Source organism: Cetorhinus maximus, chromosome 3, assembly GCF_964194155.1.
Source record: "Cetorhinus maximus chromosome 3, sCetMax3.hap1.1, whole genome shotgun sequence".
Lineage (NCBI taxonomy): Eukaryota > Metazoa > Chordata > Chondrichthyes > Lamniformes > Cetorhinidae > Cetorhinus > Cetorhinus maximus.
This window is the reverse complement of record NC_135881.1, coordinates 141584041-141603220: the sequence shown is the minus strand read 5'-3', so window position 1 is coordinate 141603220 and position 19180 is coordinate 141584041. Positions and strand designations below refer to the sequence as shown.

General features: G+C 41.8%; 1 protein-coding gene across 1 annotated transcript in view; it reads right to left on the bottom strand.

Annotated features, from left to right (window-relative positions):
* Positions 1 to 14305: 14305 nt before the first annotated feature.
* ngly1 (N-glycanase 1) overlaps positions 14306 to 19180 on the bottom strand; it is a 62841-nt gene continuing 57966 nt past the window's right edge. Inside the window, exons 9-12 of the mRNA XM_078539059.1 lie at positions 18359 to 18529; positions 16393 to 16578; positions 14870 to 15047; positions 14306 to 14751 (exon numbers count right to left, since the gene is read on the bottom strand). Coding sequence (XP_078395185.1) covers positions 14576 to 14751; positions 14870 to 15047; positions 16393 to 16578; positions 18359 to 18529 — 711 coding nt within the window. The 3' untranslated portion in view covers positions 14306 to 14575. The remainder of the gene's footprint in view (positions 14752 to 14869; positions 15048 to 16392; positions 16579 to 18358; positions 18530 to 19180) is intronic.

The window sequence follows — 19180 nt, the reverse complement described above, 5'->3', positions numbered from 1 at the left end:
AATCCAGTAGTGAGTCCAAAGATGAGCAAGGTGAGGAGGACACTGAGGGTGTGGAGGCTGATCTCTGTAACCTCCAGGGAGGCAGGGACACCAGGGACGCCTTGATCCAACGCTCTTTGGGCTAGGCTGCCAAAGAACCGCTCCCACTTCATGCCACGGCTGCCGCCTACATCCCGGATGTCCGAAATGCTCCTGTCATGTGAACCCAAAGTCCACTCAGTGCCTGTGCAATAAAGTTTAGAGCCACTCCCGTCCAGCATTACATACTGGCGAACCCTACATCAAAAATAAAAGGTGAAGCATACTCAGGCCATCACAACAAAAGCAAATTTAATGTTATTGTCACATTGAAATCACATTAATCACATGTCCACACCAGTAGACATATAAACCAAACATAACTGAACAGAAAATCAGCGGGGAACAGCCCTCTTGTGCTCATGGAGCCTTAAATTTATGTTTGCGAGTGCTATGTCTTGGTGCGCCCTGCCTCCCTCACCCCCACCCCCCACCGCTGGCAATGGCATTGGAGACAGTCTGCTGATTTTGGTGTCTTGCAGCAGCTTCCAATGACTTAGGGAGTGCTAGCTCTGTGCTGGGGAGCCCCTTAAGTAGGGCACCAAGATTAGTGAAGGCCTGAGGTGACAGTGGAGTGGGCGAATCAGAGGCTGCTGCGCCAGTGATCTGGCGTCTTTCTCAGGAAAGCATAATTAAAGAGGTGGGATGCTCCGGGAATGGGATGATACAGCGCAAAAACCCACCACTGCAGCCGGTGCGTAAAATGTCCTTTTTCCTGCCCGCTACTGCATTTTGGGTGGAATCATCCCAGAGTTGCACAAAGGGTTTACTCATGCTTGCCAGTTTTGGCGGGCTCCCACTGCAACGACCTTTGTGGTTGTCCTCTGGGCAGCTGGCCCCACCTGGGAGGGAGTGACCAGTGCCACGACTGGTTTCTCCCTAGTCATCGCAGCCTCATCCACGGTCACTGCCGAAGGGGCAGAGGAGCTGCTGCCATCATCCAGAGCGCCCTGAGAGGAGTCTGCAGAGACGACGAGCAGGTCATGCACCAACGTGAGGTTGCTCTGAAACTCCCTGCTCACCATTGATGGACGGGCACCTAGCTGGTATACTGGGTGCCTCATCCATCTCCTACACTGGCACTGACCACCTGAGGTCATTCCCTGTGTGAGAGGTTTCAGGTCTGCGCTCGGCCATGAGGGTCAATGCGGTGCTTTTGCTCTGCATGGACTCCTCCACAACAGAGACCATGGCACACAGACCCTGATGGATCTCTGCTAGATCCTCCCACACATCCCATTAGATATCCAGCATCTGCCGCCTAATGGACGACTCCAGAGATTTATCATCTGCCTTCAACCCAGCACCATCCTAGTCTCCAGCGGTCCTCTGATTGCTAGCGCCCTGGGCACTCTCTGCCTCCACCTGCACCTCAAGCGAGTGTGAAGTGCCCTCACCAACGTGCAACAAAATTGTAACCAACGATTTAGCGCCCACTGAGGTGCTGGTATCTGCGCTGGCTCAGAGTGTGGGTGTGACGCAGGTGCAGATGAAGCACGGCGGCCCTCTGGCATCAAGGGTGGCCCTTCGGGGTCCTGCAGTTGAGTGCTTGCTGGTGAATCTAAGGGAGAACAAGGACATGTCATTAGTTAAAGTCATCACACTGTGACTCTGCATGCCAGGCAACCTGGTGAGACCATGGGGATCTGCATCATGGTCTTTCAATGATCAATGGCGACTCCAGGTTTGAGACTCCCATCAATGAAGAGACTACACTAGAATGGTTCCACAATCCGAAAATCTCACCTCTGTGCACTGTGCTCTTACCTTCGTCTGACACCCCAGTCTCTTCACGACTGGTTGTACGGGGGGTGTGCCGGTTCTCCAGCTCCAGGGCATCCTGCTCGAACCTGGCCAGCACCCAGGTTGGGTGGGTCCCTGCCTTTCCGTAACATCTCCAATTGTTTATGGCTCATCTTCTCCTGAAAGGACAGAGGGGTATTGACTAGTCCACTCCCTACCTGCAGCGCCATTGCAACCTGGCCAACCCAGCTGAGGAACACCTTGCAGGGCACATCTGAGTCATGGCCCTCGAGCCGCAAGGCACTCAGTCCAAGCAGCCAGGGATCACCCTCTTGGTCAGCTCTGGTGCCATTGACAGTTGTCACTCAGACTCTAACACCCTGGGCTCCACAAAGCCGGGGGACAGCCAGCCCTTAACACTTCTGTACGCTGATCCATGCCAACATGGTACTCACCCTTCCTGAGTGCAGCAGGTCATTGAACCTCTTGTGGCACTGCACCCATGTGCTCCGCACCGCGTTATGGCTGCTGACCTGCACTGCCACTTCCTCCCAGGCTTTCTTCATCAGGGTGGTGGTCTCCTCCTTCTGTCCCTTGGTACAAGGGTGTCCCTCCTGGCAGCTACCTCCTCCAGGAGGACCGCAAGGCACTTGTCGGAAAAGCGGACGGCAGAGTGCCCACCCGACCTGTCCTCCCACCTGGCATCTCCATCCACTGCCGAAGCCATAGGTACCATCTCTGCAATGCAGACTGTATGCTTCTTCACCAGCAGCCTTCAATGGGCTGCCTGTGCCATTTTTGAACTATCTGCTGGTTTGCCATTGGACCCGGCGCATGACATGTCCCTGCCCACGCCCAGCCCTTCCCAACAATTGGGAAGCCATGTTTCATGAGAGGTGGGCCTTAATTGGCCAGCCAGCTTGAAATCGCAGTCGTGGGCTGATTGCTGGCGATAGCCATTTCCCAGCCGATCCCAGGCCTGCTGATCATGCTTGCCCAGGCCTGCCGATCATGCCTGGCCACCGACCTGAAAATTCAGGCCATTGTTTCCGCTGGTCAGGGGATCCAATACATGGGTGCCCAGTCCCAGGATAATGTACTGATCATTTAGGACTAAAATGAGAAGAAATTACTTCAGTCAAAGGACTGTGAATCTTTGGAATTCTCTAACCCAGAGGGTTGTGGAATCTCCATTGGTGAATATATGTAAGGATGGGATAGACAGTTCTTTGGCCTCTCAGGGAATCAGGGCATGTGGGCAGTAAAGTAGAATTGAAGCCCAAGGTCAGCCATGATGGAACATGGTGGAGTGGGCTCAATGGGCTGTATGGTCTACACCTGCTCCTATTTTTTGTGTTCTTGTGTCACGTTAACAGTAATACAATTCATAATTATTTTTAAGTATTGTATTAAGTATTGAGTCTTTTGGTGTTTAGTTTATATGTGGGATGGGCAATAAATGCTGGCCTAGCCAATGACACCCACATCCCATGAATGAATTTAAAAAAGCCCTAATTGCATTAACCATTCCAATATCTGTTCATCCCTTTCTTCATTGTCTATCCCAGTCCAATACGCCGACAATCCTTAACCTTTTTGCCTCTGAGACCCTCCTCCCTGTGTTATAAAGATTCTTCAGACCCCCTGAAACAGAAGTATTTTTTTCCATATATAAAATAGTTATACAATCAAATATATAAAATCACAGAATGGTTACAGCATTGAAGGAGGTCATTTGGCTCATCACGTCTGTCCTGGCTCCCTGCAAAAGCAACTCACCTAATCCCATTCTCCCACCCTTTCCTCACAGTCCTGTTTTATTTTTCTCTTCAGATAATGATCCAGTTCTCTTTTGAAAGCCACAATTGAACCTGCCTCCACCACACTCTCAGGCAGTGCATTTTAGGCACTCACTGCCTAAGAAACGTTTTCACTGTTGCTTGTTTTGCCAATCACCTGAAATTAGTTTCCTCAATCCTTCTACCAATGGGAACAGTTTCTCTCTATTTACTCTGTCTAGACCCATCATGATTTTGAACACCTCCATCATATCTCCTTTCAACCTTCTCTACTCTAAGGAGAACAGCCCCAACTTCTCCAATATTTCTACATAACTGGAGTTCCTCATCCCTGGAACTGTTCTCATGAACATTTTCTGCACCCGCTCTAATACCTTCACATCCTTCCTAATGTGTAATGCCCAGAACTGGATGCAATACTCCAGTTGAGGCTGAACCAGTGCTTAATACAGGTTAATCATAACTTCCTTGCTTTTGTACTCCATACTCTATTTATAAAGCCCAGAATCCCATATGCTTTATTAACTACACTGTCAGCCTGCCATACTACCTTCAATCATTTGAGTACATATACCCCCAAGTCTTTCTACTCCTGCATCCATTTTAGAATTTTACCTTTTATTTTATTGCCTCTAATTCTTCTTCCTGCCAAAAATGATAATTTCACACTTCTCTGCATTAAATTTTACATGCCACTTACCACTCATTTCACTATGTTGTCTTGAAGTTTAACACTAACGTCCTTACAGTTCACAATATTTCCAAGTTTTGTGTCATCCACAAATTTTGAAATTGTGCTCTGTACACCTAAATCTAGGTCATTAATATATATCAACAGAAGAAAGAATCCTAACATGGACCCCTGAGGAACCCCGCTATAAACCTTCTTCCAGTCCAAAAAGCAACTGTTCATCACTACTCCATTTCCTGTAACTCAGCCAATTTCTTATCCATGCTGACAATGAACTTTTTATCCCATGAGCTCTAACTCACAAGCCTGTTAGGTGGCACTTTATCAAATACCTTTTAGAAGGCCAAGAATACCATATCACGCACATTACCCTTATCACTCTCTTTACCTGATCAAAAGCTCAATCAAGATAGTTAAACACGGTTTGTCCTTGAAAATCTCTGCTCACTTTCCATAATTAATACACACCTGCCCAAGAGGCTATTAATTTTGTGTTTAACTATCATTTCTAAAAGATTCCCTACCACTAAGGTTAAACAGACTGCCCATAGTTGCAGGGCTTAGCTTTACACCCTTTTTGAATAAAGGTGTGACACTTGCAATTCTCCAGTCCTCTGGCACTAACCCTATATCTAGGAGGATTGGAACATTATGGCCAGTGCTGCTACAATTTCCACCCTTACTTCCCGCAGTATCCTTTGATGCATCTCATCCGGTCCTGGTGACTTATTAACATTGAGTACAGCTGTCTTATCTAATACCTTCTCTTTATCAATTTTTAGCCCAACAAGTGTATGAACTAGCTTCTCTTTCATAATGACGTGGGCAGCATCTTCTTCCCTGTTAAAGACAGATGCAAGTACTCACTTAGTACCTCAGCTGCGCGCTCTGCCTACATGCATAAAATTATGTTTAGGTCCATAATTTTTGCCCCCACTCCTCCTTTTCCCACCCGTTCACTATTTATATGCCTATGGAAGACCTCAGGAATCTCTTTTTGTTAGCTGCCAGTCTCTTCCATTACTCCCTCTTTGCTTCTCTGATTTGTTTTTTTCACTTCCTCTTTGAACCTTATATATTGAGCCTGGTCTGCAATTGTGTTATCCACCTGACTTCTGTTATATGTAGTCTTTTTCTGCTTTATCTTACTCTCTATCTCTTTCATTATTCAAAAAGCTCTGGGTTTGTTTGTCCTACCTTTCCCCTTGATGGGAATATATCTGTGGGAATGTACCTTGGCTATACCTTAACCATCTTCTCTTTAACGGCATCCTATTGTCCCTTTACATGTTTGCCCTCCAATCTTTAAATCCAATTTATCTGGGCCAGACCTGTTCTTACTCCATTAAAGTTGGACTTTCCCCCAATTAGTTCTACTCTGGATTACTCCTTGTCCTTTTCTATAGCCAACCTAAACCTTATGATATGATGATCACTGTCTCCTAAAAGTTCCCCTGCTAACACTTGATCCACCTTCTTCTTCGTTGGACTGGAAACATAGCGATGAAGAACATTCTCTTGAACACACTCTAGAAACTCTTACAATCCCAGTCTATGCTAGGTGTTAAGGACAGAAGAGAAAGGCAAAACTGAACTCCTTTATTCTCTCACTATGTCTGTAAGCAGAGGCAGTTTTGTTATAAGTAGACTCTGGTGCTTATTCCAAAAACCCTTGGTTTGTGTAGTCCATTTTTAAAGTAACTTGTAGCAAACTCTCATAGGATTAAATCCAAAATTTAGTTTATTCACACATTCAAACCCAAGGGATGATTGCAACTTCACACACACACTCACACACACACACAAGTATACAGTAAAGGGGATAAAAGAGGAGGGTTTTACAACTATGAAAAACTTAACAGTAAAAAGAACCACAGAAATAGATATCAGTTCATATGATTTCCAGAGTCCAGGAAGTTCATGGAGAAGTTCCAATTTAGGCTGAAGTGCAGAATTCCTTTATGATGATGATGCTGCAGTGAGATGAAGTTGATATTTGGAGACTTGGCCTAATTGGCAGGTGATAGCTAGTGGCTTCCGGATAAACAGACTTCAAGGAGGACTTGTTGCGGGCTGTTTGGTCAGTCTGGAGTCCTGCTGTTGGATGTTGGCAGGTTGGAGATAAATCAGCAGACTGGCCTACTTCTGAGTTCTCAACTGTATAAAGAGATTTCAAAATGGTCACTTGAGTGATGTGACCACCTGCCTGCAGATTAATTTCATAATGGGATGTTTATTTGTTGTGTAGACCTACCTTTTGTTTTATGATTTATAATATCCCAGTCATTAGCCTTTTGAGTCATTATCCATGTTAATGACTCTGTTCCAGGTAGCTATTGTCTTGGTAGACCCTTGGACTCTGCTAGAGGGATAAGCTTATAAAGATGCAAATGACATCCATTTTCTTTCAATAGTTCCTTTTTGAAATGCACCTCGACAGTCCCAGGTGTGAGATTCCATGAGCAACCTAGCAGGGAATGTGTTAGAATCATATCTCTTTAAACTGGATTTTACTTTTCATTACTTGGACATCGAAGGCTGCCCGAGAGTTTTTTTTTAAAAAAGGGTCATAAGTTCACCTTGGAACTGTCAACAGGCAGGCCTCTTCCAAGCAATCACCTGAGCCATATGGTACAAGAGGAGCTGTTTGTTTGTTTTGAACTGCAAAGCTCTTTAATCAATGAAAAGCTGGAAGACAAAAAGGTAATCAAAAAGGCAACCTGGCAAAGGCAAACCTTAAGTTTGAACCTGTGGTTTTGCCTTCAGTCTTGTTTGGGAAAGGCTGAGAACAGGAGGCTGCCCTCACTAGCTCACTCTCTCTCTGCTTTGTGAAACTGTGTGTGGTTCTCAACCTGTAGCCAGATAATCTTCATCTGAGTGTAGTTTGTCGGCATAATTTTGGACTTGCCAGTTGAGACAGGAAGAATTGGTCCAGTTATTACTCTCCTCCATGCTGAAGCATCGTTGGTGAACTTCCCAACATCCACTGGGCCTCACCCAAGGGAACTTTAGACCGACAGCATTGATCCTCAGTAAACTTTACATTTTTTCTTTCTAAGAAAGTTTTTTTCCCATCTGCCTCTGCAGAGACTACCAATGTGTCTTTTCTTTGTCTGTGCATGTGTGTGCGTGCATGCTGGGGATGTTTAAAAGGGTTAGTTGGTTACAATCATGTGTCAACCAGTTCTTGAAACATGTTTAAAAGGAATTTTGTTTTAAAATAAATTAATCATTGTGTTTTTTGAAAGAAGCCTGGTCAGAGTCTCCTTTCTTCTGGGTATTAGAAGTATTGGCAAACAATTGGCCATCTCAGTGAGAAAATTAAACATTTAAATTAATGGTATGGCCTGCAGAGTAGTGGGGCTTGATAATTCACATACTCCTCCCATCCCAGTTGTAACACATGTCTCTAGTGCAATCCATATAATGCCTTAGTGGTCACATTATTCCAGACATCAATTGACTTGTGGCAGCCATCTTTTAGTTCAGCAACGTGATTTATTTAAATAAGCAAAAAAGAATTAAGTTTGATTTACATAGTTTATGATTCCTTTTATGTCTCACTGACATGTAATAGGATAATTAAACTCTCTCATTATAACTATCCCTTAATTCTTGCACCTCTCCGTAATTTCCTTGCACATTTGTTCCTCTAAATCTTTCCCACTAATTGGTGGAAAATAGAATATACCCAGCAATGTAATGGTAGCTCTATTGTTTCTTAGCTCTATCCAAATAGATTTTGTCCTTGACCCCTCTGGAGCATCCTCTCCAGCACTGTTTATGTTTTCCTTAATCTATATTGCTACCCAACCTCCTTTCTTTCACCTTGGATCCAGGTATATTTAGTTACTAGTCCTGCCATTCTTTAAACCAGGTCTCCATTATCACCACAACATTATATTTCCATGTGACTATCTGCACCTGCAGCTCTCCAACCTTATTTACCACACTCTGCATTCACTTACGTGCATATTAACCCCGGATCTTATTACTTTTCCTCTTACTCTGACCCTACCTAAATTCTTACTACTTCCTAGTCTAGTACTATCTGTCCCTCCTAAGTCTCTGTGCACCTTGATTTTCCTGTGTTATTTTCTGATTCATACATCCCTGCCACTTTAGGCAAGTAAAATATAAAATGACTAATGTGGAACTTTCTGTTGGTGCTGTGCAACAATTTTGTCATGATGTGGAGGTATCTTCCACAAGCATATGTACATGTCATGGTCAACATTCATCCTGCCTCTGTACTTTGTTTTCATTGACTTCATTGCTGAAAACAGTAATTTGCAGTAAGTTGCATGTATAGGTTGTACAAAATGGGACCAACACTTCCTGTACTGTTGAAGATGCAGTGCTATATTCATTGAAGTGTTCATACTTAAATGTCTCCAACAAGGTTTCACTGAACTTTCTTCTGAGGGAGATGTCTGATGAAATGTCAACAAGCTCTTCTAATAACTTTTATGGGATGGTAGTGAGAATATTAAGCTAAACTGCCACCCAAAGATGTTTGTTGCCCACAGGTATGTAGTAGGCTGTTCCATTGTGAGTTTTGCCAGCCAGCAATGTTAGCCTTGCCCACATCCCAAAAATCAATATATTAATATCCCAGCCCTCATGCAAATAGTGAGCAAAGCATGAAATCCCAACCTCAAAGGGGCAAACGTAACATCAGTTACCCAAAATGAATAAGCAAAGCATCAGATATCCCAGGTGGGTGAACAAAGGATCAGATAGCCCAAACTCTTCTAAAGAATTCTTGCTTGTTCTTCCTATAGATATTAACTACCTGTTGTCTGTTGCTTATATTACTGTAGTAGTAATTTGATTTTTACCTCCCTTTGAAGGCCACACTTTGGTAAGTCATAATGTGAACCGGAGAAACATTAACTCACCATCTTAAGAAGGTTCTGCACGAAGTGCTGAACCTGCCCCCCCTGCCTGATAGGTTACTGGAGTGGTCCCTGCAGGTTACTATATAGTAGACCCAGGTCAACCAAAATCTGGACAGGGGAAGGCGGAAACTACGGCAGAGGCCAGATCTGCAGAATGGTTAGGGTGGGAGAGCTGGGATATAGCTTGTCCGTTAATCATCAACATCACCATGTGTCCCAACTCCTATCCCTAGAGGAACAGGGACTTACCTAGAAGTCACGACCTTTCTGTCTCCATGTGAGTTGTTAGGACTATCCCTATGTGTTGCTATCTTTCTCCAAGTGTGTGCTTCACTACTGCACTATGTTTTATTAGCACATGCCTTTTTCAAACATCATGCTGATGTTGATATTTTCCAATGGATCTTCACTTTCTACTGACCTTACTATACTGCATGTGAACCATACAGATGACCAATTTGAGAATGGGTGGCACAATATTTCATTAGGGCAAAAATAAGGCATACTTTTGCCTATACATTAGTTGACCCCTTGAAACCTTTGAACAGAACTCTGGCTCAGTACACTTGCAATAAATCTTAGTCTCCAGATCATCAGAAACGAGACGAATGTAGGGAGATGCGCATCAGAACTCCTGACCTACATACGCGGAAATTGCTCGGAAAGTTTAAAGTGTCAAGCTAATTTCCATTACACGGAACACTCCGCAAATGTTTCTGACCCTGAGCTCGGGGCAGAGACGTGGATATTTGGCTGCATACTTACCCAGGAAGTGTTACACAGTTTAATATCTGGAGTAAATCCGTGGTTAGCCAGCATAATTCAACAGAGCAACACAACCGGCCTCCCCAATCATCCCTCTGACCTGACCAAACTACATCCAACCACCCCCGACCACACAACCACCCAACTGCCCCGCCCTGACTACTCCTCCAGCCCAACTATCCACTAACCCATTTACCTACCTCACCCATCACTAACCCGCACTCATTCATTAAAAGGCTGGAGACCTTTAAAAAGTTACCTGAATACAACAGCCACTTATGTAAAAAAAAGAGGTATGTCCAATCCTTCCCTTGACTCTCCTGTGCTTGCTAGACTTATCCTGGAGAGTGTGTTGATCCATTACTGCTTCGGCCAGGATTGGAAGATACGGTTGAAAATGGGTAGTAACATGTTACAGTAAACTTGGCGGAGCGGCAATTGCTGCTAACCAAAAGATCTAGGCCATTATAAATGGGAAATCCATATGTGGAGAATTGTATGCCTGCTTAGATAATAAAAGGAGTAATAGACACCTTTGCTGGGTGATCTGTGACCCCTCAACTCTCAGAATATATATGCGCACTTTTAACCTTTTTGTATGTTTGTTGATAAAATGGTAAGATAAGCAAATAAGTATGTACAAATATTTTTTTCCTCACTGAGTGCTTTAATTCCTTTTTCTGCTTATTGATTAACTGTAAAATAATATGCAAGATGGGTGAAAACATCAGCAACGTTGCATGGAATGCGGGAGCTCAGCTAATCAGAACGGCTCCAGTCCAAAAGCAAAGAAGCCCTACTCATAATGAACAGTTCCAACAGGACATGTCATGGCAAAGATCAAGCAGCATCCAATGCATCTGGCTCAAGAGTCAGGTCTGCTGCATTTCATGAAGAAAAATAACGACTTTGGAAAAGAAAGCAGGGAATGATGACATTTCTTTGCAGCAGTGGAGATCTAGTCAAAGAGTCGAGAATGGGCAAATGTTGGATGAAGGTTTCATGACAAATGGAAGTTTCTGAAAATGAAGAATCCACTTTAATTTTTGCGCACAGATTTACTGAGAGTAATGTGGATAACTTGCAAATAGTTATTCTGAATTTGACAGATAATTTCCAATTGGTTCGAAGAAGACTGCATGCAGTTTCTCAACTGAAATCAACTTTCAATCAGCAAAGGTTCTGAAGCACTTTCTTGAGTTTCAAAATTGGTTAAATTCTCACCCAAGATGGATCAATAATGAAGGAGATTCTGGTGAAAGTTATAGACACTATGCTGAAGAACGTGAACTGAAAATAGAAACTACAAGCTGCAGAAAATTCAAGAGCAGTAATTGAGCCATCAATTTTTTTTTGTCATTTGCTGGATCAGTCTGGCAGAATCGAATCTCAGCTGAAAGCCGAACTAAAAGATTCTCTTTGTATCTTCATGTGTACTGAATAAATCCTGCAGCACAGCAGCTAATGTTCTGGATATAATTTATAGAATCATAGAATGATACAGCAAAGAAGGAAACCATTCAGCTCATCATGCCCATCAAATGAATCCACTCCCCGGCCCTTTCTCCATAGTGCTGTAAAATTTTTCCTTGGCTATTTAACCAATTCTCTTTCAAAAGTTAACAAATCCACTTTCAGGCACTGCATTCCAAACCACAAAAACTCAGTGCAAATATCTATGGCTTCCTTAAGTGGGACACTAGTCTATAGACTAGCAATGTCAAATAAGCACATGGACACAGCATTGCTTTCGATATGCAAATGCTGTATAGCCTTCGCAAATGTGAAGGAGTCCTTCACCCTGTATGTGAAAAACTTGGTTAAAGTGGTTGCAATAATTTGCCCAGCCATTTAGCCAATTCATGTTGTGCAGAGCTGGTCATAGATAAGATAGGGCATTTAAGGGAGATCACTTTTGTGCGTCCTGGGCAAGAAATACATACACAGAGGCAGCGAACCATGAGGACGAGCCTGTCATATATATCAGACAAGAGATCATTGCTCTTACACAAATCCAGCAAGTATTTTTTAGCTTACTTTCAAGCAAGGCTGTCCAGTCATGTTGAGCGGCAGGTCCAATGGATACAAATTTGGATCCATCGTTAAGAATGGTGCGCATTTTGTTGATACAGTCAGGCTTGTTAAGGATGACTATTTCCATCTCTTTGTCAGGTTTACTGATGTGCATGCCCGGGCTAGTCTTAAGGCTTTGCAATGCTGTTAGATATTAGCGTTGCATGTGAAAGTCAGACAGGTCATTCGGAATCCCGCAACGTGTGCGCTAGATCAACTAGATGCACTTTCAAGGATTCAGCGTCTTCAGTGGAGGCTGCTTTGTGGTGCAATAGTTGAGAGTAGAGGAGTTCGAATTCAGCAAATACCTCTTCCCATTTGATTTGGGATAAAGGCAAAACTAAATTGAAACTATGCACAAGAACAGCCTTCCTCACTTTGAGACTAAATGGTCAGAGAGATTTGTTACATGTTTAGTGCATTGCCGAACCGCTTCCACTTAAGTGAGTTTATGGTGCGAACATGTTTCAAACGGGTACTGTTTATGGTGTGTTCATCTTTTGAAGCAATACAGCAGCATAAACGGATGAAATCAAAAAATGAAAGAAATTTGCACACCTCAGACCAAGCGCAATGTAGGGCATGGCATAAATTAGTAACCCAATTACCAACCTGTTCAATCTCATCTTGCATAAATGCTCGCTTGAGCATGGGACTGTGTCTCACTTTAGCATTATTGATACATTTGGAAATGAAAACTGGCACAACCTTGGGTTTAATACACACTTGTAGAAATTCAATAGAAAGCTTACCTGTTCTTAACTTACCTGTAAATCAAACTTTGTTGTTGATATCCCAAATCTGTTGGGGATTATCCTATAAGGAGAGATTCAGTAGACTTAGGTCTATAATGTCCATACTATAGACCAGTCAGCCTGACATCAGTAGGCAGCAAAATGCTAGAAACTATAATTAAAAATGCATGTCAATTTTGTGTCCCCTGAGCAGAGGCGACATGGAATGAAAGGGAAATAATGTTTGACAAATATGTTAGAGTGTTTTGAAGATGTAACTAGTAGGATAGATAAGGAGGAACCAGTGGCTGTAGTATATTTGAATTTTCAAAAAGCATTTGATAAAGTACCACACAAGAGATTCTTGCACAAAATAAGAACAAGAGGTGATCTAATTGAAACATTAAAAATTCTTAAGGACCTTCACAGAGTAGATGCTGAGAAAATGTTTCCCTTGGCTGGAGAATCTTGAACACGAGGCCGCAGACTCAGAATAAAGGGTCGACCATTCACCAAGGATGAGAAGAAATTTCCTCATTCAAGGGGTTGTGAATCTTTGGAATACTCTATTCCAGACAACTGCGGATGCTCAGTCATTGAGTATAAAAATAAACAGTGGTCATAGATTTTTGGGTATTAAAGTTAAGGATAGTATGGGAAGGTGGAGTTGAGGTCGATTGAATGGTGGAGCAAGCTAGAAGGGTTAAATGGCTCACTTCATCTCCTATTTATGTACTCTTCTACTCCATTAAGACTCTTAGTATCTCAGCAATAAGTGGCCTCGTTTTCCTACAGGAATGCACCACCTCAAGAGTATCTATATTGACGTTTGTCTGCCAATTGCATGTCAACTCTGCAAGTTTATTATGCCTTTTTGCGCTTCGTTGCATTTAGCTTCTAACTAAAACGCATGACTTTTGGAAAGAAGCATTACCATGCATGGTTACAACATAGTAACTCAACATCACTGTGGTTTGCAAAAAGGAAGGATACTGAACTAATACATTAAGTATAAATGCAGCACAACATTTGCAGGACCAACAAATATCGAATGTGATTGGTGGGGGGGGGGGGGGGGGGGGCAGCACTTATGCAGTTCAAAGTCAAGGAAGGGCACATTACTAGTATGCAATAATGAAGATTTTCTGTTCAACTCCTGGTCTCATGACAAATTATTTAGATAATGGGCAGATAAATATGCAGTCCAGGCCATATGGAGCAAAAAGCTCACCAAGTAGTATGGGTCTAGAATGTTGAACCCATATAAAAAAAATCCAGAGGAAAGGCCCAAAAAATACAATATACAGTATTAATATACTTTTGACCAATAAAAGTTAACAGTATGGTGTTTAATAATTATTTAAAAATAAAACCCTGCATTTATATTGCACCTAAGCATGTTCTGAAGATATTTAATCACACTCAACATCTAATTAATTCCTTCTGAAGTGTAGTCGCTCATAAGTGTATATGGATGCCAATTTGTGCAAATATTTTAAGTTTGAGTAGTCATATTGGATATTTTACAACAGTACAAAACACAAGTAATCAATTTTTATTCACCACATGGTACGAGAAAGTAAAGCTATCTTATATTTTACTGATATTCTGCATTATGGACAAGTGCTCCTATCATAGTTCCAAAAAAAGATTCAAAATCTTAACTGCGTCCAAAAGTATGGTACTGAAAATATTTTGTGTAAATGCCTATGGAATACATCAATATAAAAAAATACATGGTTTGACTAATTTGAAAACTCCTATTCAGGCTAGTGATAATTTGTACTTAATCTAAACAGCCTGAAGAGTTATAATGATCTCCATGGGATACTCTTGATGATCATTCAAACTTTGTCTGAAGAGTTGGGTATGTTGCCATGCCACATCTCCTTCACCACCACTTAGCTCAGCCTCCAAAATTAGTTCAGTAGATCCATTAAAATTAGGGAATGAATGAGTATCTTGATCTAATTTAAAGAAAAAAACATAAAAATTAACATTATGTTACTGTACTGCATTTTTCTCCAAATTGTGCTTTTATCAAGGAGAAAAAGTTATCAAATTCAATAAGACAGCAATACACACCTCCATTTAGATCTACGCTGACTAAGTTTGAAATCAGATGCCATCGAACATCTCCAGTTTGAAATGTCTGGCTGCTGGATCGAACAGAAACAGTGTCAATCCTTAGACCCACTGAACCACATTCAAACTTCCAACTGACTTTGGCGAATGTTGATCCCTCTGTGCGAGCAATGTACACCTGTGCAAAAAAATTGTATTGCATCAAGTACTATATTGTATTGGATTATGTTTATATTATAAAACAAGTTTAAAGGAGTCATGCTCAGTTATACTAGACTGATAAGCATCAACTGCATGGCCAAATAATTCAAAAACCTCTTGACCAATCTTGCACTGTCTTTGTAAATGAAAAGAGGTTCCATGAAGGGCCATTTGAAAGCTTTGATACTTCTTTCATGAAGCTGAATTATTTAAAATGGTTTAAAAAGAAAATATAAATGGTAAATATATATTATTTTCTTTATTACAAGAAATGCCCATCAGGTTTATTAAATGATGTGCACTTCTATCACAAACATAGCATGACAACACATTCGGCTACAAAAATCATGGGGCTACCATTGACCAGAAATTGAACTGGACTAGCCATATAAATATTGTAGCTACAAGAGCAGGTCAGAGGCTAGGAATCCTGCAGTGAGTAACTCATCTCCTGACTCCCCAAAGTCTGTCCACCATCCACAAGGCACAAGTCAGGAGTGCGATGGAATACTCTCCATTCGCCTGGATGAGTGCAGCTCCAACAACACTCAAGAAGTTTGACAACGTCCAGAACAAAGGAGCCCACTTGATTGGCACCCCTTTCACAAACATTCACTCCCTCCACCACTGACACACAGTGGCAGCAGTGTGTGCCATCTACAAGATGCACTGCAGGAACTCACCAGGGCTCCTTAGATAGCACTTTCCAAACCCATGACCACTACCATCCAATAAGGACAAGGGCAGCAGACACATGGAGGGGAATTTCCAGGTGGTGGTGCTCCCAAGCCACTCACCATCCTGACTTGGAAATATATAACCATTCCTTCACCGTTACTGGGTCAAAATTCTGGAACTCCCTCCCAGTTTGGGTGTACCTACACCACATGAACTGCAGCAGTTCAAGACGACAGCTCACCACCACCTTCTCAAGGGCAATAAGTGCTGGCCTAGCCAGCGATTCCCACATCCCATGAATGACTAAAGAAGATACACTGTAATTCTCACAATGGTGAGTTTTAGGTCTCAACCAGGCTCATATAGGAACTTCCTTTTTGTTCACTCCAACAATTCTTCACTTGACAATACTGTCACAATCAGATAAAACACTTCACTTCAGTGCAGTTTTAGCAGAAGACCCAATACATAAGAATATGTTCTGATGCAAACATGTTCAGAACTAAGTTCATCATCCCTAAAATAATCTAATCTTCTCCTTGCATTGGATATGTCCCCAGAACAGTATTCAATATTTATCAGAATTCCTACTGGAACTAAGTTGATATGTACAAATGTGAAAAAACCTTGCTGCAAACCCATACCATTTTCCAGTCTTGTTCCACTTTTCGAACCACAGAATTCATTTTCCATACACCTTTTTCCCAGTCATTAATGATTTCATTGTTGTTGGAAACTCGAATATAGTGATTTTCTACTATATTGTATTTGATATGAAATGACTTTGCTGCTTTTTCTTTTTCAGTAGCTACAAAAGTGAATCCTGTGTTCTGCACAGAAAGAAAATAAAGTGAAAAATCATGCCTGGTACCACAAAAATTGGGGAAGCTTAGAGAAGTTGCTGAGCAGAAACAAGAAACTAAGTTTCACAAGTTTCTCAAATTCCTGAAAGTATTTTATTTATTGCTGAAAAAAAAAATACATTTTTTGTTGAAGCTTTTCATCTTGTACTCATCAGAATAATTCACAAGAAAATGCCAATGTCAGGGAAAACAACATATTTATACTGTATGAGAAGAGAGTGCTGATTGGTTGGCAAGTGGACTCTAATTGGTAGAGGCATTGCAATGGAGAATGCACCAGTTGATGGCGACTGACAATTAACTGCTAAGTATTGGTTGCAATTTAAACCAGGCAGTTTTATTCTGATTGGTCAAGGCATTGCCCCGAAGAACGAAGCAGCAAATGGCTGTCACTTTGTATAGCTGAAACAGGTGAAATGTTGGGCAAAATGCTTGGCAGTTAACTGTCAGTCATCAACTGGTGCATTTTCCATACCAACCCCTCTACCAGAGTCTACTTACCAACCAATCAGCACTCTCTTTGAATAGGGTATAATTTGTTTCCCTTATATTGATATTCTTGCGAATTGCTCTGAGTACAAGATGAAGAGCTTTGACAAGAAATGTCTCCTTTTAGCAATACTCTACCAAGCGAATATTTATTTTATATATGATAAATTAATATGCATGCAAATAAGTACAGCATGGATTTGTTGAGGGAAGGTCATATCAGACTAACTTGATTGAATTTTTTGAAGCGATAACAAGGAAGGTCGATGAGGGTAGTGTGTTTGATGTAGTCCCTATGAACTTCAGCAATGTTTTTAACAAAGTCCCAGACTGGTCAAAAAACTAAAAGTTCATGGGATCCAATGGGAAGTGGAAGTTGGATCCAATACTGATCGAGTGGCAGGAAGCAAAGTGTAATTGGCAACAGGTTGAGAGAGGCTGGAAAGCTGTTTCCAGTGGTGTTCCACAGTACTACTAGTAGTATAGTGGTATTTGTTAATGATTTAAGCCTCAAAATATAGGGGGCATTAAGAAGTTTGTAAAATGTATGAAAATTGGCCATGTGCTAGACGTTGAAGAAAACAGTAGAATAGAGAAGATATCAGGTGGGTGAAAAGATGGCAAATGGAATTCAATCTGGAAATGTGTGAAGGAATGCATTTGGGGAGGGTAAACAAGACAACGGAATACACAATAAATGGTCAGTTACTGAGAAGGGTACAGAAACCGAGACACCTTGGAGTCCATGTCCACAGATTCCAGAAGGACAGAAGATTTAAGAAGGATAAAGTGGTTAAGTTAAAATGGGATACTTTCCTGATTAGCCAAGGCCTGGAGCAGAGCAGCAGGGAGGTTGTACTCGAACTGTATAAAACACTAGTTAAGCCACAGTTAGAATATTGCATACACTTTTGGTCATGGAATTACTGAAAGGATGTGAATATACTAGAGAGGGTACAGAGTTTGCAGAATGTTGCCAGGAATGGAAAATTTTAATGATGAGTATTGGATTGGCTGGGGTTATTTTATTTGGAACACAGGAGGCTGCCAACCTTTTTTTTGCAAATTTCGTGAGATGTTTCATTTATCATACTTAAAACATGAAATATTTACAAAAAAAAAGCAATTTATTAGAATCCTGAATTCCACAATGTCCAGAGGAACTTTAAAATCAATGGAAAGCTTCAAATATTCAGAATACAATACCTTGAAAAAAAGAGTTGGGCTCAAACAGTGAAGTTTACTTGATCATATCTACCTCAGCAAGGACTCCAGTTTCTCCTCTAGCTACTCTCCAAAGTACAGAGCCTGATGTCCTGCCACCAAGTTCTCCTGGATTTGGAGTCTTTGGTGAAATGAATTCTACAAGTTCGACGATATACCTTTCCAAAAGCTCTTGCTTCCTGTCTTGTGGGAGGAAATGTTTTCTCTGAAATTATAGAACAATCTATATAAGAACATAACATAAGAACATAAGAACTAGGAGGAGTAGGCAATTCAGCCCCTCGAGCCTGCCCCGCCATTCGATACGATCATGGCTGATCTCATTTTAGACTCAACTCCAATTTCCCGACCTCTCCCCATAACCTTTCAACCCGTTACTAATTAAAAATCTGTCTATCTTCTCCTTAAATTTATTCAGCGTCCTGGCATCCACTGCACTCAAGTAGTGAATTCCACAGATTTACGACCCTTTGAGAAAAGTAATTCCTCCTCACCTCTGACTTAAATCTACCACCCTTTAGCCTAAACTATGGCCTCTCGTTCTAGAATGCCCCAAAAGGGGAAACATCCGCTCCATGTCTACTTTGTCTATCCCCTTTAGTATCTTATATACCTCAATTAGATCTCCTCTCATCCTTCTAAACTCTAGCGAGTATAAGCCAAAATGCTCAGTCTCTCCTCATAAGACAAGCTCCACATCTCTAGAATCAATCTAGTGAACCTCCACTGAATCGCATCCACTGCAACTACATCCTTCCTCAAGTAAGGGGATCAAAACTGTGCACAATACTCCAGGTGCGGTCTCACCAATGCCTTGTACAGTTGCAACAACACTTCCCTATTTTTATACTCTATT